We start from the raw sequence: 24,757 nt of genomic DNA on the forward strand, positions 1-24,757 counted from the left end.
AATAAATAAAAAACATACAGAGGGCGAAGGGGTGGCCGAACCTACTATGCCTTGTGCGTTTTCAGAACATGCACGTGCAGGAAGGAAGAGGGAAGTGCTATGTGGCCAGGAGCTGCGTTTGGTGAAAAGTGTGACTCTCAGTGCGGAGGGTGCGACTAGGCAAGTGCTGAGGAAGACAGATGCTGGGGAGATTGGGTGTGAATGGTCTGAGGCCCAGAGGAGGTCCAAGACACCAATCACAGCAACTGTGGGATTAGCAGAGGTAGGAAGAAGCGAAGGAAGAGGAAAAGAGGAGAGTCTTTATGTGCTTTCGGAACTTCAGATGATCCTGCTCAAGACGCAGAGGGAGAGGGAGGCTGTTACAGAGGAGGGATTCAGCCGAGGAAGCAAACGCCCTCCTGCTCTCCGTTTAGCCAAACGCTTTACACACAGAGAGTTGGTGCCAGAGGATCGCAGAGGTCTAGAAGGAGAGTATTTGGTAAGAGATATGCAGATAGTGTGGTCCCTGGACCCAGACATCCTTGTCGATGATGCAGAGGGATTTGAATTTGATCTGTGCAGCAACCGGGAGCCAGTGGAGGCTTTTTAGGGCATGAGAGATGCAGCCCCTGGGCTTAAAGGCAAAGATAATCTCGCTGCTCTATTCTGGATTAGCTGGAGGGGGGTCACAGAGTGGAAGAAGGTAGATTGAGGATGAGGCTGTTGCAATAGTCAAGCCTAGAGAGAACCAGGACTCAGTAAACATTGAGCTTCTGGTGGAAAGTGAAAAAGGGGAGAATTCCTTTGAGAAGGAAAAGCTGGAAGTGGGACTTCTTGGCAATGTCCGGCGTGTGAGGGAGGAAGGGAAAGAGGAGTCAAAGATGATTCCAAGGTTTCTGGCTTCAGAAGAAGGAGCAGGGGGAAGCCCAAGGTAGCAGGCCAGAGAAAAGGGAAGGAGGGAGCAGGGGTCCCAATCAGAAGGGTTGTGAAAAATGTTATCTGATTTACTTATCTAAGTGTTTGTCAATCATTTCTTCTTCTTTCTAACCTCTGGTTGTCCTAGTTTCTTCCCTTTGTTTGGTTTATCTGTGTATCTTGTTTATTTTTATTTTTGTATAAGAGACTACAAAAAGGTCTCTCAAAACATCTAGTTCTGGTTGGTAGCACCCCTTAAGTGCCAGGCTATTATGTAAGTCTATGCAAAAAGGACGAGCATACTCGTCCTTGGCAATTAAGAGGTTTTAATTTTTTTTTATTTTTTATTTATTTGTTTTTGGTTTTTAAAAGAAAACCTTTACAAAAGAATAGTGCATTTCCTTAAATAAAATTACAAACGGTTCTCGGAAACCAGGGAATAACTAGAATAACTGAGAGGCCAAAGAATGTCAACCAGGAAGCTCAGTAGGCTGTGTCATCTTTTGATACTTTGTTAGAATAGTAAGTTCCTCTGATACTTTTACTATCGCTGCAGTGAGCATGATTTCCTGGCCGGAGATCAGTCTGTTCCAGAATGCATCTTGAATTAGACTCTCTTCTCTGCTGACAAATCTCCTCAGTAAAGACACTCTTATGGCCCATGTGCCTTCGCACTCCAACAGTAGATGTTTCAAGGTTCGAAGTTTTACAGATTTCGCAGAATTTTATTGCCTTCTCTCCCCGGTTTCTTTGAGCCAATATTTCTCCTGTGTAGGCTAAGTTCAGACGCAGTCTGAGAAAGCTGTTTCTTATCTCACGATCTGGGAATTTTTCCAGGTAACGTGGCATGGTTCCAAGTTTCCTGTCTGCTATCAGGAAGGAGTTCAGTGATTTTAGGTTTCTGACTCTTGTGATTGTGTCGATCCAGTCAGCCATTTTTAGATTTTTCTTTACTTTCAAGGGGTTTTGTAGAAGGATTTCTGTTGTTAAATCAAGCTTATGCAGAATCTGTCCAATCTTCTCTTCTAGGCTCGATAGCTGGTTTGATTTTGCTTTCTTTAGATGTTGGTTTATATCGAAAAAGAGAGTGGCCTTACTGGCTGTGATTATATTACGGTAGAGTGAGAGAAGTTTCCACTCTGCATAGCAGCTCAATGAGGTCAAGCCTAGTTCGAACCTCAGACTGACTGACGATGTGCACATTGGTAGCGAAATGGATGATTTCCAAATAAGGCCCTCAATTTTGTTCCAATCATAGTTCCACAGCAAAGGTTTTGCCTCCAATCCATAGAGGAGGACAGGAACTGCTTTGCCTACATAGAATTTCTTGAGTGGTGACAATGAAAATGTACAAAATTTTCCGTTTAAGTTTTTCATTTGCGCAATGATTTTCGAGGTCTTGTTGAGAATTGATGAGTTCACCTTATTTACAGTTGGATGGGCTAAGACTTCGTATCCCAGGTATATGAGCTCATCTACTCTGGGAATTTCCTCGTTGTCCAGCACCCAGATCCTTGATGTTACCTTTTTTCTTGGATGTTTGAAAATCAGGACCTTAGATTTTAGTGGGTTGATTATTAGGCCATTTAACTTGGCATATTCATTGAGTTTGGATAAAAGATGTTGCAGTCCTAATGCTGATCCATCCAAAAGAACAAGATCATCCGCATAGGCCAGCCAGTGAAGTCTTCTGCTGTTAATCCTGGGACAGATGAGCGACGCCGAGGCCAGAAAGTCTCCAATGTCTGATAGAAAAAGGTTGAAAAGCAGTGGTGCACCCAAGCATCCTTGTCGTACCCCTTTAAGGACCTGGATTGCTTCTGAAAGGTTGCCGGCGTCATCCAGCCTCACTCTGATCGTAGTATTTTTATGTAGTTCGACGAGCATAGCCAGCAGGGGGGCTGGAATTCCCCGGTTGTTCAGTTTCTGCCAGAGGAGAGATCTGTCCACCAGGTCAAATGCCTTGGACAGATCTACCCATGCCCCATACAGCGGCGAGCCTTCTTTCTCATTCGAGCTTTCGCTCAACAGGTTCAGTGTAAGGCCATTAAGGCTGGTAGAAAGACCCTTCCTGAAACCTGTTTGGTGCAGGGGGAGAATCTCATTTGAGTCCACCCAAAGAGAAAGTTCCCTCATTAATATTCTCATGAATATTTTACTGTCTATATCCAAGAGGGCTATGGGTCGATAGCATGTTGGACTTAGCCTATCACCCCCTTTAAAGAATGGAATCATCACTGCATTCTTCCACGATGGTGGAAACGTTTTTTCCCTCAAGATTCCTTGAAAGAGATGGAATAGCAGTTTTAATGTTACTATTAATTAGGACTTATATTTTTACTTTGTGAAGAGCATCATCTTTATTTTATGTTCCTCTATTGTGTTTAATTCCCCTTGCTTTTTTTTCTGTTGGATTTTTATCATTGTGAGTGTTTGTAAAAAAAAAATTAAAATGAAAACAAAGAGGCGAACACTGAATTTGCAAAAAGGCAGCTACAAGCTATAGCGAGAATCGGGAGCAATTGAAGATCCAATGAGTGAGCTGTGGTCACAAAAGAAGAAATGGTTAAGTGGCCAAGCCTTAAGAGATCCTGAGAGAACAACAAGCGGCGAGGGGTGCGCATATGGCATTGTATATGTCCTGATTAAGGCCAGAGATTAACTGTGACAGCAGATTTCTGTCTGTAACTTAAGGAAACTATATACAAGACACATGTACCATAAATAAAATCTACTCTATAATCCAAAACTGGATGGCATTAAACAGTCTGTCTTAATGATGAAAAGACAGAGATTCTCATTGTGGGCTCCCAATCCAAAATAAACGCCCTTCAGCCAGACTATGCCACCATCAACATAGACGGCACCATCATCCCAGTCCTCAAGCATGTAAAAACACTAGGTGTCTACTTGGATTCCAATCTCTCCCTAACCAAACACATTAGCACACTCTCATCCTCCACTTCAAAACCTATCTCTCTCAGCCGCCAATTTTTGACCCCTGCCAACTGCATCACTCTAGCCAGGGCTTTTGATCTTATCAAGATTTGACCATTGCAATGTACTACTACTACTACTACTACTACTACTACTACTACTACTACTACTGCTACTACTAGGCACCTCGACCACCAATCTCAACAAATTACAGATGATACAAACTAAAGCCCTAAGGGCTGCCCTTGGAATAAGAAAATCGGATCATATATCAATAACCAGAAGAGAGCACCATTGGCTTTCCATCAAAGCCAGAGTCCTATTCAAAACGTTATGCATTACCTTCAAATGCCTCCATGAAAATGCACACATCTACATAAACCACGTAATAACAAAAACAACAAGTACCAGATCCCTAAGATCTAATAACCACTCACTATTGGCAATACCCCACTACAAAAAGACTAGAGCACGGGGTGCAAGTTTCTAACACTTAGCCCCCAAACACTGGAACTCTGCCGCTCGCCATAAAAAATGAGGAAACCCTTACGGGGTTAAAAAACTGCTGCAAACTTGGCTATTTAACCAATGTCAATAATATAGACATCAAAACATTCTGTAAATATATATACTCTTGAACTATGAACAATGGTCCTCTGCTTTATGTATTTTTGCGAATATAAATGTGCCTTGCCGGCCTTTGTAATGTATACATTTCCTAAGCTGTCTGTAATCTCGCCGTGATACCCAAGGGTCTGGGTGAGTACCAAATGTAATAAATAAATGGTCGAAACACAGATGTGTCGACAGATAGTTCGGAGATGTTAATATCATTGTGTGATATGCGGATTGAGACTCTCCCTGAAAATTGACAGCTCTGACAGGTTGGGCCAAGCATAACCCAGTGACTTGCATCTAATGTTTGCATTTGTTAACAGTAGGAGAACAGGCGGCACTGGAAGGCTTGAATATAGTTAGGTTTTTCAATCTGCACAACAAAAGAGAAATTGTAATTGTGGTTTTTGATATAAAAGAGAATAATTTTGTATTGACTAACCCCAGTCACCCAAAAAGAAAAAAGTATTTTTGTAGAAGATGCGTTTTAATTAAAGTATTTATATATATGTTTTCTAAAATAAATTAACTGACTGATGGAAAAGGAGTGTTTAAAGATTTTAACAGCCCCCCCCCCGCCGCTATATTCAATATGAGTAGAGAGAGAAGTGTTTGACTGCTTCCATCAATGTGTGCACAGTATGAGTGTTTGAGAAATTACCAATGGTAAGAAAAAGCACTTTCTGGTCCCCTTTGGCGAAGAGTCTGGTATAGTCACAAACAATCTCTTTAAGGACACATTTCAACAACGTACTAGTTGACCCAGACACATCCTCAGTGACTAACACATTTCAACGTAATTCTCCTAGTTGACCTTTGGGATCTAAACAGGGATGCTTAGTAGGGTTTAGTCAAGGTATATGGAGTGACGTCTGCTTGCATTTGCACAAAACCAAAATATCCATTTCAATGTGATTTTTTTATATTTCACCCAAAGAAAGAGATGAACAACTTATTTACCCATGGTAACGTTCTTTCGACTGGATATTCCTCCCACTTATTCGTCATCTTATATTTTCATATCCAGCTGCTTCGGAAATGTTTTCCAGCAGCGAGTGCTGCGTGTCGACTCGATGTCCCTCGGAGGCCTCCGTCTCGATGTTGACGTCATCGATGATATAAAGCGCGCGCAGCAACCTTTGGTTTCAGTTCAGTTTTTTACGTGCATGGTATAACCTATAACCAAAAGTTACTCCTCCGGAAAGAGCAAAGACTGCAATCACATGGGACATTCTACAGCAGGGCAGGTTGGTAGGGGCGATGAGGAATATGTGGGCGGAACATCCAGTTGAAAGAACGTTACCATGGGTAAGTAAATAGTTCTTCGAATGGATTGTGTCCTCCCACACATCTTATGATAAACTCACAAAGCAGTGTATGTATTCCTGGAGGAGGGAGTCAGAATGTTCAGACTCATGATAATTTAAGAGTTCCTTTATAGGTCTGTGTGCACAGAATGTAGCACTGCCTTTCCAAATAAACCTTCCCGGCTTGAGGAAGAGTCCAGATTATCGTGTGTGGTAAAAGTGCGTACGGAGCACCATGTGGCTCCCCCACAAATATCTTTGATTGGGATATCCCTCTGTAAGGAAGAGGAGACAGCCATGCAGATGGTCGAAATGAGCTCCAAGACCCTCCGGAGGATCCTTTCCAGCTAATCTGTAGCATTCAGATATTTCTAAAATGATCCATCTTGATAAAGTTTGTTTCGAAATTGCCATACACTGTCTTAGTTTAGACATTCTGGAGATGTAGAAACTAAGTGCATGCCTTGGATCTAGCCTGTGTAACCTCTCCTCTTCCTTTCCAGGATGAGGAGGATGATGATAATAAAATGAAGGTTAAATGATTTTCTGAGTTAAATGGAACCCAGACACAATCTTATCTAAGAAGGTAGGTTTAACCTGAAAGACCTCCTTAAAGTAGATTGTATAAGGAGGATTGGAGGACAAGGCCTGGAGTTCACTCACCCTTCGGGCTAATGTGATGGCCACTAAAAGGATTGTCTTTAAAGTTAATAACCTTAAAGGACAGGAATGGATAGGCTGAAAAAGAACACGCATTAGAAATTTCGACCCCAAGTTGAGGTCCCAAATTGGGACGCGAATCACCCCTCTCCTGAGACTCGCTGCCACCACTGCCATCAACTTGGTGAAAACCCTTGAAGCGGAGGTCAGCCAAAATGGCAGAACTCGAAACTGATAATGAGAGTCACCAATGGCGAACCTCAGGTACTGTCTGTGCTTGAGATGGATTGGCACATGAAAGTAAGCATCCTGAAGATCTAATGATACCAACCAGTCCTGAAGCTGGAGGACCTGAAGGATCTGAGGAAGGGTCCTTCCTGAGGAATTTGTTAAAGTCTCTGAAGTCCAAAATGGGTCTTAATCCTCCATCCTTCTTGGGAATTAGGAAGTACGGGGAGTACTGGATGTTAGCCTTTTATGCACTGCCAGAATGAATTCTGTCGTTTCCCAATTGGTATTTACCCGCCTTTGCAGACCCACATGAACGGGAAGAGTAGGATCCTCCCAGGGTCTTTTATCCAGGATATCTGTAAGATCCTCCTGCTCATATATTGGTGTGGGTCTCTTCCACCCCATGTATTCCACCACCTTGGACATTAAATGTCTTTAAGATCCATTTGCATGGTCAGTAGGATCAGGTCTCCCAAATTGTAATTCTGGGGACGTATCTAGTCCACTTGCATTTTGCAGTGACTCCTGTAGATTTTGAATCCCCGATTCCTCTGAGATCAAGGGTTCAGGGACCCCAGGCGTTGCATATTGTAGGCAAAGGGATGTAAATCAGAGGAATGTTCTACCTCCTCATAAATAGAAGGGATAAAAAAAATCCTTTGTATTTGTATTTTTGTATTTATTCGTTTATATAGCGCTTTACGCCAAAGCGCTGCACAATTGAACAACTTGATACAAAGAACATAACAGTATAACGGTAGAAGTAAATTACAGTATGAATCAATCAATTAATAATCCAGTAAGAAGAGCAATTAAACTTGAGCGAATAGGGAGAGAAAAGTAGTGGGAATGTGGGGGAGAGGAGAGAATGGAAGGAGAAGGAGGAGGGGGGAAGGGTGAGGGAGAGGGTGAGAGACAGGTGGTAGGGAGTGGAGGGAGGGAATCAAGGGAACGAGAAAGAAAGGAGGTGGAGCAGGAAGGGGAGGAAGTTTCAAGGCAGGGGTGGAGAAGGAGAGATTTAAGGGAGGAGCGAAATGAGGAGAAAGCAGGAATAGAACGAATTGAGAGAGGTAGGGAGTTCCAGTGCAGGGGAGCTAGGAGCTGGAAGGAGCGGAAACAGGAGGGGGCACATGGGGACGGAGGCACATTCAGAAGGAACTGATCAGCTGGACGAAGGGAGCGGGAGGGAGTGTAGAAAGAGAGGAGGGAGGAGAGGTAGGGGGGAGCGAGTCCATGGAGAGATTTGAAGACAAGGCAGAGGAAGTGAAATTTAAGTTGACGTAGCAGTGTGGTAGATAGACTTGAGAGGATCGACATGAGAAGTAGGTAGGCCAAAGAGTAAGGAGGAGCAGTAGAAGAGGCGAGAGAAGATAAGAGAGGAGATTAGAAGTTTAGTAGCATGAAAGGTGAGAGAAGGGCGAATTTTGCGAATAATGAAGAGGTGGTAGCGACAGGCACGACCCCGTCAACGTTGAGGACTTTTAGTGCCCAACGAGGAGTCTTTCGGCGCTGATGGCATCAATGACTTCTTCCTTTCTTCCTCAAAGGAGATTTGTCTCAACTTGAGGGATCCTTCGACTGCTCTCAAGGGGATTTTTACATTTCCTCGCAGGCCCGAGGGCGAACAGGTTTTGCCCTTAATTGTTTTTCTTGTCTAGTTTTTCGCCCTGGGCATGGCTTTCATGAGTCTTTGTGGGAGTCAAGGTCGCATTCTCAAATACTTTCATCATCGTTACTCTGAAATGTTCCCAGAGAGGCTGATTTTGTCAGGCCTTTGAACCGTTCTGGGGAGGAACTAGACGACAAAAAAAAGACGGCGACCTATGGTGGCTTTTCTGTGAACACCACGAAGATGACAAGTGGTGAGAACCACTGCGAGATCTTGATCTTTTTATCTTCTTTCAACAAGGAGAAATATTTCTCGATTCGTCTGAACATTGTCTTTAACAGAGTCGTCGATGGGGATTTAGGGCTACGCGCCGCTAGTTTTCCTCTTCGCTCTTTCAGGGCTTTCGCCGTCATCAATAGGCAGGCCTTACAGTCAAAGGTAGCGCGAGAGGAACCCAGCCACCACAGACACACCCGATGGGGGTCCGTAAGGGACATCTTTGCCCCACAGTCCTGGCACTTCTTAAACCCGATCTCAGAGTTGATGACGCCGATGATGATGCCATTTGTAAGATTTTTATCGAAGATTCCCGTAGGGAAGCGAAGCGCACCGTATCCGAAGCGATAGCTTTTGCTGAAAAACAGAACTGAAGCCAACGGTCACTGCGCACACTTTATACCATCAGTGACGTCAACATCGAGACAGAGGTCTCTGAGGGACATCGAGTCGACAAGCATCGGCACGCAGCACCCTCTGCTGGAAAGAAATTCCAAAGCAGCTGAAGCTGGATATGGAAATATCACAGGATGAGGCAGCGATCCAGATAAGATTTTGAAGTGGGGGTATATTACTCATTATTTGGAAGTTGTTAGTAAAATTCTTTTTTAGAGTGTAAGAGTCCAAATCCCAGCGGGAGTATTTTATAAGCGAATAAAAAGGTGTTTTAACTGGAAAACAGAAATGGTTTTGCAATATTTATTTCTTTGCAACTAGTTATTAAGATATGTTTACTTCTTCCGATCAGGCACTAATAATAGTTGTTTCTTCCTGTGGCACTATGTGCAGTATGGATCCAAACATATCCATGGACCTGTGTGGGTGAAAGAGGGAACAAGGGATTTTTGTTGGGATTATTTTTACTCGCTATTTACATTTTTTTGCAGCATTTGCCTATTCTTGAGGAGTAAAAGTGAACGATACACCCCTTATCTGTGGGGCTGAGATGAGGTATACGTAGGAGGAAACAATCCATTTGAAGCAGACGTTATATATAAGTCTGTTCTAAAAGATGCGGTTCAAGAGAAAAAGGGGCTGAGAGAAGGGAGAGACAAAGCCTGTTCCAAAACCCCCAAACTCTCCAGTTAAGCAGTCTCAGAAACTACCCTCAAGCAAGAGCTGCGGCCACGTCTCCTCATTTAGTTCCAAGTTCATGATTTTCTGGAAGGAGGCAACAAAAGACTGGACCTATTATTCAACAGATGAAGCGAGCCACTGAAAGCATGAGGCTACAAACAGTGACATTAATGATGAATGAAGTGGTGATGATGATGGAGAAATGTTTTGGTGCTCTGACAGTAAAAATTAAAGTGACTATATTTTGCCTGTCACTCTACATACAGCAAGGCGACAGAGCAAATAGGCAGTGGCTCAGAATGTGGAAATAGGATAATTAAGCCATAGCACCCTTGGGTGGTGGATACCCGGCCCTCAGGTGCCCAGAAAGCCCACTTTAATGGCCCTGGGTGAAGAAAAGTCCATTGAAGAGTGCTTTGTGCAGCTAACAGCCAGCAATTCTGATGCCATGGGTGCTATGGCTTTTAGTAAACATAGGGGGGGCAGAAAGAAGGGTAGAGGGCTGAAACTGCAGAAAGCAGCAGAAGGTGGCACGTGAGGGCCATGCAGTTTTAAGGTGCTGCGTGGTCAGGGGGACGCAGCGACACGCAGAGAGAAGAGAGGCGTGTGTCTGGTGTTGCCAATACTGGCACGCCCTGTGTGGTGAAAGAGGAGTATACCGGTGTCAGGCTTAGGCCATTGACAGCACAGTGAGTGAGAGGTACCTGGCATCAGGAAAGGGCAGCATGGAGTGGTGAAAGGAGAGGAGTCATGGGGAGCACAAGTCAGAGGGAGACAGCGTGGCATGGGTGAGACAGACAGTAGCAAGAGGAAGTTAAAGCTCATCACTTCAGGCTGCGAAAGAAGCAGAAATTCTAGGCACCTACCATGTAATAGTGGTCCAAACACATGTTCCTTGGTCAGGAGGTACAGAGCATTCTAAACAAGTAGCTAACAGCTCATAACATTCAATCTGAGCCCTCTGGACCCGGACGAACAAGGACCCTGAGCGGTGTTCAGCCTCCCCCATTCTTTAGATGGACAGAACGTTTTTGTTTCTCCAAGTGACATACATGTCTGAAGTACTCTGCACGATAGCGTATCTCAAGAAAGCCCTAGTGCAGGAGTGCCTTGGAAGGAGGTTAGAGAAAGAAAATAGCAGCCCAATATGCCTCGTAAATCGACTGAACCCTACCAAAGTAGTTAAACACCTCTGAATATTAATGGACAACAAAACACTCAAACCACAAGTCAATGCAGGAGTAAAGAAGTGCTTCTTCCAGCTACGCACAATCAAGTGGATATTACTTTTCCTCACCTTCCCACATAGAACACTCACCTTCATGACTACCTCACCAAAAAACTACAGCCAATACAGAAAGCAGCTGCAAGACTACTCCTCAAACTTATTAAGAGAGTACACACCACACCAGCACTGAGAACACTATATTGAATACCAGTCAAAAAATATTTACTTCAAAACGCTTTGCATAACCCACAGAGCAATCCACGGCCATAGAGCGGAATTCAAACAGGAAACAAATCTCCAACTACTAACCAAACAATACTCCGGTCCAGCAATGACATCTGCCTTGAACCAAAACAATACTCAGTTGAAATTTGGTGGATCGGTATTCCCCCTGCATCTCTGCAAAACATTTGCACTCACTCCTGAAGGAAATACAAACAGAACACCTATAATTCACAACAATTACACAAATATGGCTCTTTAACTCCCCAAGCTAAACAGGAAACACTGTCAAACAGAAACAGCCAACCACAACACAAAGAGCAACACCCAGAACCAAAACAACCGAAATCAAATTAACCGAAACCTGGATACTCCAATGAAATAAAGCACTGTAATGCAAACCACCTCTCATCACTAACCCTACGAAAATGTTTTCAATATCCTGCATACTCCCCATCTATTACGGTGTACAGAAGTCTGCAATCTCCTAAGAATATCCTGCTTCATAACTATCGTTCCTTCTTTCGTCCCTGGCAGTTGCCATGGCGCCTCTCACAACCCCAAGGACGCTTAAGGCAAACGTGATCTGATGCCTGCTGTTGTGAGTTACTATGGCAATGACTTTACACATGTCAAATGCGTCCCTCGATCTTCCATTTATGCGCTGCCGTATCACTCCCCAGTGCTTCTGATTAAGACAGTACGCAATCCTTTTCGTACCAACCCCTTTGGAGTACCTGGTTCAGATATTTCTACCTTCCTGTGTTTTTGATCTCTGACTGCTTACGGACTCTGCTGCTACTTCCCTTATCTGCTCTTCTGCCTCCGGTTCTTCTGTTGCTGATCTCAGCCTGCACGGACGGTCTCCGGGCTGGTACCTTATCTGATTACACGTTAGTTTCACATTATGGCCTTCTCTAGGATTTCCTTTGGATTCGATTCTGTACTTCCATGCCCACAAGTTAATTGACCACGGTCTGCTATTCAGATTGCAATTGAGCTGCGTTTTCACTACCAGGCAGTTTGTTTGTTGTTAATGGAATATCTGTGTACCTTGAGAGAGGATATCTACCACGAGTGGTTGCAGGACCGTTCCAAATTCAAGAACTAAATACATGACATATGGATTTTGGACGCTTTGCAGTATAATTACCAAGTACTATAACATTTGCATTAGTGCATCCCCGTTCCGTCGGGGCTAGCTCCAACTAACCACTAACTCCTTCCTCGGCTCTCTTCTCCTTCCACTGGAATTATTGTTCTGCTGTCTTCCCTATTCCTTCTCACCGTAATCTGTCGCCTTCAAATAAACAAGGTTAGTGTAATTCTGAATAGCATTAGTACTAATCTTTGTTCCCTTCTGACAATTGTGGTAATTTGTATCTCTTCTTCTTTCTCCCAGTTTGCCGTGTACTGGTAGTACCTTGCTCTTTCATTTGAATTACGGTGGTGCCAGTTTATCCTACGGGCAGCACAGTGTCTCAAAAGGAAGGTAGTCCTCTTTGAGGAGACCCTTATCGGGTTCAATTAATTCTGGAAATACCGACAAGAATTGCCCAGCTGGTACTCCTATCCAACCAACCTGATTCCATACATGAGAGTTTGTGACACCACCAACAAACAGAACACACACATACCTCTGCCACAGCAGAAACCTGAGACCACTGCAAACTGCACACACTCTGCCACACCCAACACACTATAGGAAACCAAACCAAACACACACAAACCACCTCATAGACTCAAGCATCTAAACACCACCAAAACCTTACCAACCAAAAGCCTGCGCTTTCCCACTCGATCCCATTAACTAACCCGCCCGAGCCTTCTTTCTTTTTCGAATCTGCCAGAGCACCTGGGGACCATAAAAATGGCAGAGGTTCCCGGTTGTCATGACCCGGCGAAATTGCCCCTTCTGGACCTCATGGTCATTGTCACGAAGGGCTTGTACTCTTTGTTCCTCCCAACATGGCCGTACCAAGCTCCGTGCTACGCACTAGCTTTCACGTCGTGGCACGTACTATAAATTGGTCACGCCCCTGCGGGTCCGCGCGTCTCAACGCTATCTTCGGTAGTGACCCGACGTGTGTTTACTCTCTACATTGGTTTCCTTTGATCCTCTTACTTCCTTCCTTGCCTTTTATCCTGTTCCTGGATTTCCACCCCCTACTTACTCGTTCATCGCTAATCCTGGATACTCTGGAACCACGAACTTCCCGGAACTCTGAACGTGTCCTGAAACCTGACGAGGCTCGGGCGAGCCTATTCAAGACCCGAACCATCCACAGGAAGAGTCCTGCGGCCGAACAAGGGAAATCCCGATCACAGGTGAGACGGGGGGAGATTTACGACACCGGTATAATCACAATAACAATGTAAAAAAGCTTTGTTAAAATATGGAGTATACTCAGTGAGAATTTGGTTATAAAGGAAGCATATACAGGATTCTGAAGATTGACAGGGTGCATGCAGAAACAAACAAAAAAAAATAACTGCTTGCTACCACGTTTACGTTCTGGCCTGCATTTTCATTCAACTTTACCCAGGTTGATTATCATGGAGTAGAATGTGACAATGGCACATTAGTCAATCAGAGTGTCTCGGGAGACCACAGCGTGCCCACTCTCCGACAACCAGGAGAGAAGCTATCTACGGGCGGTACATGGGAAATTCCAAAGACCACTCAGACCCTCTTGAGGAATCTGAGCCAAAAGAGAGGATGAGAATAGTCTTCCCACATTAAGGCCTATCAAACCAGGGAAGCAGCACCTTTTCCAAGTCGCCCGACAAAGGTCCAGCACAAATACAGTGCACACATTTTATGGGAAAAAGGGAATGGTTGCAAGTTCTTGCAGGGCTGGCTATGACTGCTCGGAAGCACAAATAGGTTCTGTGAAGGCATCATGAAGCAAGACACAGACAACAGACTTAAGATTCCAACAAAAGATATTTATTAACTTAAATGTCAGGATGGTAGAAGGTCTAACTTGCCCTGTACGAAGGTGGGATTCCCCTACCTGAACAAAACTAAGGAAGTCAGAGTCAAAGAGTTCAACTTAAAAGTCTGTCTGTGTCCAAAACCTATGCTTGCCCTCACAACTAAACCTAAACAACATGTAGGGATGTCAATAATCAAAGAAATAGTGATCAACGCAAAGTTCAGAGCTGCTTCCAGCTCTCAGCTTCTTCAGCTCCCATTCCCCCCAAGGTCAAGAATGTGCCACAAAGGTCTTAGAATTAACTCTCTTCCACTCAAGGTAATGGTTCCACATAATCCTCAGGGTTCCCTTCCTCCAAGTTCCAAGCAGTATAGTTCAAAGAAAAAGGGTCTTGAAGCTTGGCCCTCAAGACAACCGGTGTAATGTCTCACGTCTCAGGACTCCCTTTCCCAAGACTTTAGCTCCACCAGTTATAGGTATTTCAATCTTTCAAACGATGTTAACACAACTTAAGGTCAGCTGGACCATATTTCTGTATTGCCTCATCCGTTAAACGGCAGTGCCCCTTCTGGATTTTATTCCACAATGTCTTTTGGTTCTAGCAGTTCAGGGCTCACTAGTCAAGGCACAGTTGTCGGATCACATGGTGCACCCACCACAGGTCGCGCAACCAGGATCCCTTTCTTTGTAGCCTTTCTGCCTGATTTATAATATTTACACATCTCTGGCTTCTCCTTGGTAGCCCACTGGCTCTGCCAGAGTATGCCACACACCTTTTTGCCAGTCTTTGGCCTTGCCACACTGCAATTGTTCATAAAGTTCTCTTTGTGAGGGTCTTACTTCTACCCCCCTCCCCCGCATCCCCCTTTTATGGGATTCTTTCATACTTTCTTATATGTTATTGTTGTTACATGGGCACTTTCCCTTTGGCTGTCTTATCATTTGCTTTGCCCAAAAAGCTTCACTAATTTTTATAATCCAAAAGCTTAATGGAGTGATTACATTTCACTCTGTATTTATCAGATATGCAATGTGCTCAATGGGTACGTTTCATTCAGTTCATTGTTTAATATCATTTCAATATGCTTAATTTCAAGTTCCCATTTGGTTAGGTAATCAATATGCATCTAGCATCTTTAGTTGCAAGTTTTCCTTTAGTTCAGTGATGTATTACCTTTTCGCCACCTGCTAGGAACGCCCCTGGGCTACTGAATGCCTCTCCCGACACTCACCGGTCTTCAGCGATGTTCCCTGGCACCTCCTGCTCTCTCTTCCAGCCTCGCAGGTCAGCAAGCCCGCTGCTAAGAGCCCCACTCGCATTCAGGGGATTGGCTTTGCCCCACTGACTGCTCTGCTGCCTCCGACTGGGCACGGACAGCGTCACGCTCTCTCCGATGCTTCCACAGGTCTGGCTGCACATTTCTTGGTGCAGAAGCACCTGCACAGACCTAACGGCCCAACAGACCTTGGGCCTAATAGGCTTCAGATCGGCGTCCTGGCTATTCCACAGGTGCCTCTTCCAAACATGGGTCTCCTGCTGGTCTCCTTCCCACAGGTCTCCCCAGCTCTCTCTCTCTCTTTGCTGCACATGTTGCAGATTAAAATTATTAAGCTTTCCTACTCATAATATATTTAAACGTAGAAATAACTGTCTTGCACCTTTCATACAAGGCTCTTCTCTCCCTCACAAACTTTGCTTCCTTTATACTGTTCAATGGTAAAGGAAGATCAGAACATCAGTCTCTTGCCAGTAATGCAGTCAAACAAGCAAATTAGAAATACGAAAATAAACATTAATCAAGCTCTCTGGTAAATAGTTGCTGCAGCTGTTCTACTATCTTCAACTTCTGTCCTGATCACTTTTCAAAGGTAGGCCTTATGTGAGCAAACCTTACACATTACACAGGACTGCTTCTTGTGGTCATTTTGATGAACGGCATTTGAAAAACAAAAAGTTCACCTCAATGAATGGAATGTTTCTGAGGGGAACTCCCATCTTGCCCTGGGTTAGTACCCAATCCTCCATCTTGTGAACAGACTGCTGCAGATCTCTAGATTAAATAACTTGGTATGAATTCTTTTTGTCCTCCTCCTCCTCCTCCTCCTCCCCCCCCCCCCCTAGAAGATCCAAGGGAAGTAGGAGTGAGAATACCCTCAGGTTTCTCACAGTTCCCAAAGCAGCATCACAGGTGGAAGAAAAAGAGAGGAAACGGATCCCCCAGCTGATAATGGTTATTTGCGGACAGGAATTAGCCGAGAAATAGCATGTAGGAACGGGGCATAACCAATCACTTCTTGAAGGGGGCTGGGGGGATAAGGAATAACCACTGAGACACTTTAGCAAACAGAGTAAGGTGGAGCACTATAAAATCCTCAGCAATTTGCAGTCAGAGTCACAGATTGGTAGAGTGACTGGAAGCACAGAAACGAAAGCAGGAGCCCCAAGAGAAGAGCAAGCCGCTTCAAGAGGCCACACCAAAAAGGAATCCAGAAAACTTGCTGAGGGCTCTATGTCAGATGCTGGCTGAAACCAGACAATCAAAAACCAGATTAAGCAGAAGACGATAGCCTGGCTGGAGGTTAACAATATCACAGGCCTGACAAAAGCACTAGTCAAGAGAAAAGAAATACTTACTAGCTAGGAGTGTGTTACCAGCTATTTCCATCAACCCAGGATGGAGACCAGAAAATGGAGTTTCTGTGCCAGACACAAATCTTAAATCAAGGGGACAGAAGCAGGTGCTGACAAGAGACTGTCGAGAAGCAAGCAAGGTGCTATATCACTCAGACTTACATTTGTGAGATGTGGGCCGGCCATTATAGCCCTGCATTTTATCATTTTGAACATTTGCAAGCATCTATCCACTTCTGATCATTCATTATTCAGGCATAAACGGCCTAATGTTGGTTATTACCTAAACAAGTGTTACTTTTTGACTAGGCCTCTTCCTTGCATGCTCCTACTTTAGGATGCAGGTATAGGTGCTTGCACTGCATCACTACTGTTCTCCAAAGTGCTCGAAGAAGAGGTGAGAAGGAAACAGGATAAGCCCAGTTTAGCTTCCTGGGTTACAACTGGTGTCATGAACACGACAGGGTTCGAAATTGCAAGGAGCTGGGAGCTATTCAGCTCATGGTTATTCCCAAGGGGAGCCTGACTAGCTTGAAACCAACAGACTCCAGGAGCTACTTTTGACTCCTGGGGCAAGTGGTGCCATATAAACCAAGCTATGTGATATTAAATATGTACATTTGCTGATGTATATAAAGGATGATAAGGAACACATTCAAGTGACATTTAGAGCCTGTTGGATAACATGAAATGGACAAAAAGTTAGAGTTTGAATCATGCGCAAAGCAAGATATGCTGCACACTCTGTACTAGCTCCTGGTTCCCCAGAGGACGCTCCTGCCTAACTGGTTATGCCAGATACCCAGGAGTTGCTTTTTGCTCCTTGTCAACAAATCCCAATTTCAATCCCTGCATAGGTATGAAGAACATATTAATTCAGGGCGATAAAGCACTCATAGTTGCTAGTATATGTATCCCAGTCAGCCTTTAGTAGGATAAACAGGTTTCCGTTACATTTTGACATCCACAGCTTAGAGCAGAATCATCCTGCCACAGGACCTCACTTTGACTGGAGCACTTCTATCAGGTATACATCTCACACTGCCCAGGTATGCAACACAGGACACTCTTGTTTACATTACTAGGCGGTTTGTGCCTAGAGGAAAGCAGCCTCCCCGCCTACCCGATTTCGTCTGTACCAATAAGAAGCCTGCCAGTCACTCACTGCAAAATTCCTGGTATTCAGTTGGGAGCATGAATGTCTGAGGCAGGAAGTTGAAATTCTTGAACCCGTGGCTCTGCTGCATGCGATGGACGTTCTTATACAGTCGATCTTTCCGGGTCAGTTCATAGGACCTGCAATTGCACAAACATTCATGCAGATAAACAAGAGGTGAAGAGACTGGCAAAGTATTAAGAGGCTGGGTGCCAACTCACAATCCTAAAGGCACATCAGCCCACAGCACTGCATCCAACACTCAGAGTGAAAGGCAATAGAGACAAGGACACAGAACTAAGCATCACACAGTCACCCATGGCAGACACAGCCACAAAGCTTAACAACACAGAGAGCAATGCAATAGAGGAAACGCCCCAGATCACAGAGAGAAGTGGCAAGCTAGCATGCCTACTCTTATCGGGGACAGAGCATCACAACATGCAAAGCTACAGCCAGCAGCCAGCAGAAACAGACAGATCCTTACCACACACAAGAATGAGTGTCCATCCAGAACTGATAGAGGCAACAAAGCCTGCAGCACACACTAAGCAACACAAGCCTGCAAATAAGCCACACAGCCACAGAGAGCCACAGTCTCCCAACACAGAGTTTCACAAAAGATGTATAGCCTTACAACACACACACAGACACACCCAATCACAGATACAAAACCAAAAGTCCCCCAACAAACACCAAGCCACAAAGACCCAAAGCAGATAAAGATTGAGGCAAAGGCCCACCGGTAACAGGCTCTTAACTTACAAAAGGTCAGAGCAGCACATACACCCACACAGTAGTCCTGAGCCACAACACACAAACACAAAATGACAGAAAATCACCCTTTGATAACCTTCCTTCCCATATTTTCATTCTCTTATTCTCTCCCTTGTTCTCACTAACTTTCTTCTCTCATTTTCCAGCATATTCTCACTCCTGGCATGGTTCCCACTCTTTTCCTCTGTTGCCCACCATTATGTTGCACTTTTGTTCGTCCAAACTTCCACTCAGTTCTTGTTTCCATTTCAGTTTTTACACTCTCTGCTGTTAACCCACTGGGAGGTGGGAAAACCTGAGCAGTCGTTACCTGGGGAAATGGTTGACTTTCTGGAAGTCCAGGAGGTTGCGCATAAGGTACGGTTTCAGGTGGGATCCGGTCCACATGAGGTTGAACTCGTTGCTGTTCTGAGGAACCTAAAGGAGGGTTGCAGTAGTGAGACAGATATTATGGGTAGGTACCAACCTAGTGCCCTTTCATGACACTTTCTCTCTAGACAGAACTGGGCTCCAAAAATAGAACCACCAAATGTGGGTACTCAGAACCCATGGACCACACGACACCCCTCAAATAGAAAGAGAACTTTGCCAACCATGTGGGGCGAGTTCTTCTAGCTGGGCAGTTCCTGTGGCAATACATGCCCCGCAGGAGAAAACAAGAGAATGTGCCCTAAAAGGTGTCAATAGGCAGAGTGTTCCTATTAAGTACCACTTTTGAAAAGTACTAATCATTGTTGTGGGTCTCAAAAACTCATGTTTATACGGTTATTACAAACCTATGAAAATACATTGAAAAAGTACCACTTTTAGAGCAAACTATTGGCCCAGCAGGAAAACAGAGTACCCAAGACTGACTCATAAAATACATGATACACCTTTCAAGCACACAATAAACACAGTTCAGTTTCTCTTTAGAAGCTTTAGAAACTGCATGCCGCCTTCAACAGAGTTCAGAGACACTGTGAAATGTACACTGTGTAGGCTTTGAGGGTACCACTCCATCACTTGATTGTGATGTTTGCGAGGAGACAAGCAACTGAAGACTATGGGCCTCATTACGACCCAGGCGGTAACCATGGCGCTATTTGCGCCATGGTTGCCTCCAAAACCTTACCTATTCCGCCATGGTGAATGGAGCAATTACCGCCCCATTCCAAGGTTGGCGGGGGCAGTAATTCCCCATTCACCATGGCCCTTCCCCATTCCCATTTGAGCCCCCATAGGGCTCAATGGGAATGGGGAAGGCGCCAATAACAGTACCGCTAATTGCGGTACCGTTATTAGCTCCAAAGTCCCTTTGCGGGTCCTGTCCTTAACGCCTGGTAAAACCAGGCGTTAAGGGAGGATCCGCAAAGGGACCTCGGAATAGGGCGGTAAGGGATTACCGGCACCAGTGCCCTTACCAGTACCAGTATTCCCTTACCGCCCGGGTCGTAATGAGGCCCTATGATAGCACAGGGGCTCCCTTTCCAGAACTTTAGTTCTGAGGGTCCCACTCTTGTCTCTGGCCCTAAAATTGTATGTATTGGTTCTGCACCGATTCACCTACATATTTTTAAAAATATACAGTTTGATGTAGTTAATTTGACTGTCACAAGTATATATATTTATGCACAAGAACATGGTAGCAAACCGCACTCAGAGAATCTGACATTGATGCAGCAATTACAGAAAAGTGGCCAAAAAAAAAAAAAAAAAAACTGTTGTTGCAGTTTAATCTTTATTCCATCCAACAGGCACATTAAAAGAAAAAACGCTGTACGATGCACGTTTTGCAACAATCTAGTAGCTTATTCAGGTAATGCCAGAGGGCCATAGTTACAGGCCCGAGCGAATCAAGACCGGAGTACTAATTTTTTCAGTTGCGAGACGATGTCTGTGTTTCGCGAGTGAAAAAATGAAACTTAAAAAAAGAAAAAGAAAAATCTCTGCCATGGAAAGGAGGAAGGGACTATAAGTAGTCCCTTCCTCCTTTCCATGGCGGCCACTCACGGAAGGAACCCCGGGGCCATAGTGTTGAGGGGAGCCTTGTCGGGCAGGAAAAAACCCGGCGAGGGCCAATCAGATCATTTGAAAGGAACAAGTTACTGACCTGTAACTATTGTTCTCCAGCATGGGTCTGGCATGGATTCACATGCTCATGAAAGTTCCGTCGTCAGGCCGGGAATCCTCGGTAAAAGAAAAAAGTTTCACTTTCACTTACAAACTGCATTTCTCCTCGAAACCAATCACTGTACTCTGGGTCATACTGCCCCCAACCAATGACTGCCCTCTCCCTAAGCCCCTCCTCTAGCAGCCATCCTCAGATTTGGTAAGCATGTAAAGTGGCAGTATGACCAAGAAGAGCCACAGAGGGACGGGAGGGAGGATTTGCATGTGAATCCATGCCATACCTATGCTGGAGAACAATAGTTACAGGTAAGTAACTTGTTCCTTCTCCAGCATGGGGTCTGGAATGGATTCACATGTTCATGAATAAAGAATACATAGCTGTACAACATTACACAACCACAGGAGGTGGCAAAGCTCAACAGAAGCAATTACTCTGAACTCCAGAACAGGCTCATCTTCAAGGGAACAGGTTGGTTAGCGCTGCTTGGCTGACCCTGGACTCCTCTCTGGAATCCCTGTCGACACAGTAGAATCTCGTGAAGGTGTGCATGGACCTCCACGTAGCAGCCCTGCAGATGACCAGCAGGGGCACACCAGAGAGGAACGCACAGCGATCGCTCTGTGGAATGGGCTCTCGGACAGCTGGGCAGCGGTCGGTTTGCCAACCGATGAAAGTGCGTGATGCAGCCGGAGAGCCACCTTGAGATCGAAGCCTTGGACAAGGCCTTCCCATGGTTCACAGGACCTATGTTCACAAATAGTTGAGACGTCTTCCAAAAACTCTTTGTGCATGCCACATAGAACTTCAGAGCACGAGCAACGTTCAGCGAGTGCAAAGTTTTTCAGCTGGTGACGAAGGTTTCGGAAAGAATACAGGCAACAGCAAAGGCTTGTTGAGGTGGAATTCCGATGAAACCTTTGGCATGAAGGAGGGGTGCGTCTGCAGCACCACCCTAGATTCGTGAAAAGTCAGTTTGCAGGAAAGGGCCTGGATCGCACCCACCCTCCTGGCAGAGGGGAGGGCCATGAGGAAAGCGGTTTTCCATGAGAGGAACATGAGAGGAACCTAATACATCGGCTCGAAGGGCCCCCCCCCCCCCATGAGCCTCGTCAGCACCACGTTGAGTTCCCATGCCGGGGAGTCTTCACCAGCGGGAAAGATGGAAACAGTCCTTTGAGGAACTCCTTGACGAGACGGATGGACCAAAGAGAAGATCGTCCTGGAGACCTGGTGTAGCGGGAGATAGCCGCCAGATGCACCTTGACAGAGGAGTGCGCCAGCCTTGCCTTGGCCAAGGACAACAAGTAAGGAAGACTCTGCGGGGCCGGGACCCCCAGGGGGTTGATCTTCTACGACCGGCACCACATAGTGAAATTCTTCCACTTGCGTCCATAGCACTTAAGAGTCAAAGACACTCTCGCCTTGGTAAGGACCTCCCTGCAGTCCGCCGGTAACTTGTATCCTCCGAACTCTAGGGCTGCAGGAGCCAAGACCTCAGGTTCAGCGATCCTGGGTCGTAATGCAGGATTGTGCCTCCTTCTCTGGTGAGCAGATCCGCGACCACTGGCAGCTTCACCAGAGGCAACGTTGACAGGCTGAGAAGGTCTGGGTACCGAATCGGCCATGCCGGAGCAAAGAGTACCATCCTGCATCGGCACTGTTTGAGTTGACTGATGGCCCACAGGAGAGGAAACAGAGGAAACGCGTATAGGAACAGGCCATCCTACGGGAAGGAGAATGCACCCCCTTCCCCCCTGTTCCCGGCTGGTGGGACCTGCTGGAGAACTTCTGGCATTTGTAGTTCCCCGCCGTCGCAATAAGGTCGATCTGGGGTCTGGCCCACTTGTGGAAGATGCGGTCCACCTGATCTTGCCGAAGTTCCAACTCGAGACAGGAGCGCAACTACCTGCTGAGGGAGTCAGTGATGGTGTTCTTGATTCCCGCCAGGTGAAAAGGGATGAGAAACATCTCTTGGACGACGGACCAGTGCAATTTACCTATGTTCTACTAATGCAGCTAAAACTGTATTAGGCTGCATCTTGTGTTCCCTTACTTGTGCAATATCATGCTACGTATGCTGTGTTAATGTAAAACTGTACTGCCTGATACCATTTAACGACTGTACTAGCCGAACCCACTTATACCCCCCCACATTCAACTGCATGATTCGCCACAGCCACCTGTGATCTTACCACATGCACCACTTTTCTCACTACCCCCCCTCTCTCGATTGCTCCTCACAACATGACGCGGAAAACTCCGCCTAGCCAACAAGCTACATATTTTACTACACCCCTTACTTCTTGCATGCCTTGCATCCACCTACAGGATCATTGAACTTACCACCAATACTTCCTCTCCCCAAACATACCCCCACTCATCTAACACTACTGCACTGCTCCTAACTGAGCACATCAGCGACGTGCAGACAACCCCTTACACAACCATGGAATCTCTGCACATCTCTACTCACCCTCCTAACTCTAACACCAGACTCTGTAGACTTAGAATACGCATTAAGCCAATGCTCACTCTCACCCTCCCCTTACACACTACCTGCAGAAATTCCAGACTAGGATCTCGTGCTACTATCAGACACCCCTCACACAATGCCAGCACACTCCCGCATAAAGTCAAGTCAACACAGTCAAGGGTCAGTTTGCCCTCCCCTTCACGCCTTAAGCACCCCTACTCCTTGCCCAAAGCCAGCAAAGCCAAAATGTATCCAGACACAAACTTACAACCTTCTAATCTTAAATGCGCCCTGCTCAATGTTAGCTCACTCACCGCTCATGCACTAGAAATTAATGATCTCATACTCGGTCAAGACCTTGACATTCTATGTATCACTGAAACATGGCTACATGAGGCATCGGGCCCCGCTATCACCCTAGCCTTGCCATCAGGTTACACCATCCTTAGACAGGACGGAGCCTCCAAAATAGGAGGGGGGGGCGGAGGGGTTGCATTAATCCACAAAGATGCAATATCCATCAGGTCCACACCTCACCTCTGGGAGAACAGCGTAGATATTTTATCGGTGAAATGATCTCTCTCTCTCTTAATAACACCATCAATATCCATCTCCTATACCGGCCACCAGGATCCCCAGCGGACTTTCAGGGACACATTATTCACTTGCTTAGTAACAACCTTAAAAAATCCACCAAAACACTAATCCTAGGCAACCTTAACCTAGGATTCAATGATCCCAATGACAAAGCTGCTAGCTCACTCGCCAATTAGGATTCACCCAAAAAATCCTTAACCCTACCAACGCCAAAGGTTGCACTCTTGATTGGATTGCTGATCACAATTGTGAGTCCTCTATCACGTTCAATTGTGCCTATCCTTGGACAGATCACAATTGCATTCATTTCTCCATCCCCAGAGTCTCCAGCACTAAAACCACCACGTCCGTCCCCACCACTCTAGCAAGAAGTTCCAAAAAACGTACAGCGGATAACATCCGACCCTACCTCAATATCCCATGCCTATCACCTCCCTTCTCACATGACCCGATCATCTTAGAGATCTTTAGAGACACCCTCCCCAAGGCAGTAAACTCTGTAGCACCTCTAGAATGCAAGAAAGAAAAAAAAAAGATTTCACTCGAACTCATGGTTCACTGAAGAACTGCAAACAATGCGTTCAAATAAACGACTTGCCCTTAAAATGTGCCAACCAAACCCATGCGACTCCACCAGAGATAACTTTAAATCAGTTGCGCTAGCATACAAAGAAGTTGTCTTCGACGCAAAATCCAACTCTTAACTTATGAATATCCAATGCGAACTCTCAAACAAAAGAACTATTCACCATATTTAAAGGAACTCACTGCTCCGCCCACCAGCACAGATTAAATCATAAAGGACGAAGCTTGGTGCGCAAGCATCCAAGCTGCTATGCTAAACAAAATAGACCTGCTCCAAAATAAAATCCAGGCTCACTATGAAGCTCTACAAAACCAAAACCTGCCCACACAAACCACACCTGTTCACAAATCACCCCACCTCCCTAAATTCTCCTTCAAGGACATCACAGAACTCGAAGTTATAGACCTTCTCAAACACCTAATACCATC

At 45.4% G+C, this 24,757-nt stretch overlaps 1 protein-coding gene across 5 annotated transcripts in view; it reads right to left on the bottom strand.

Moving 5' to 3' along the window:
- The window catches only part of TTLL5 (tubulin tyrosine ligase like 5), a 769,178-nt gene that overhangs the window by 677,452 nt on the left and 66,969 nt on the right, over nucleotides 1-24,757 (bottom strand). For all 5 annotated transcript variants that reach the window (XM_069638032.1, XM_069638034.1, XM_069638033.1 and 2 more), the window contains 2 exons: nucleotides 18,871-18,977; nucleotides 17,793-17,923 (listed from right to left, as the gene is read on the bottom strand). In XM_069638032.1, coding sequence (XP_069494133.1) covers nucleotides 17,793-17,923; nucleotides 18,871-18,977 — 238 coding nt within the window. The remainder of the gene's footprint in view (nucleotides 1-17,792; nucleotides 17,924-18,870; nucleotides 18,978-24,757) is intronic.

This window comes from Ambystoma mexicanum, chromosome 14 (assembly GCF_040938575.1).
Source record: "Ambystoma mexicanum isolate Mex_15411 chromosome 14, UKY_AmexF1_1, whole genome shotgun sequence".
NCBI lineage: Eukaryota > Metazoa > Chordata > Amphibia > Caudata > Ambystomatidae > Ambystoma > Ambystoma mexicanum.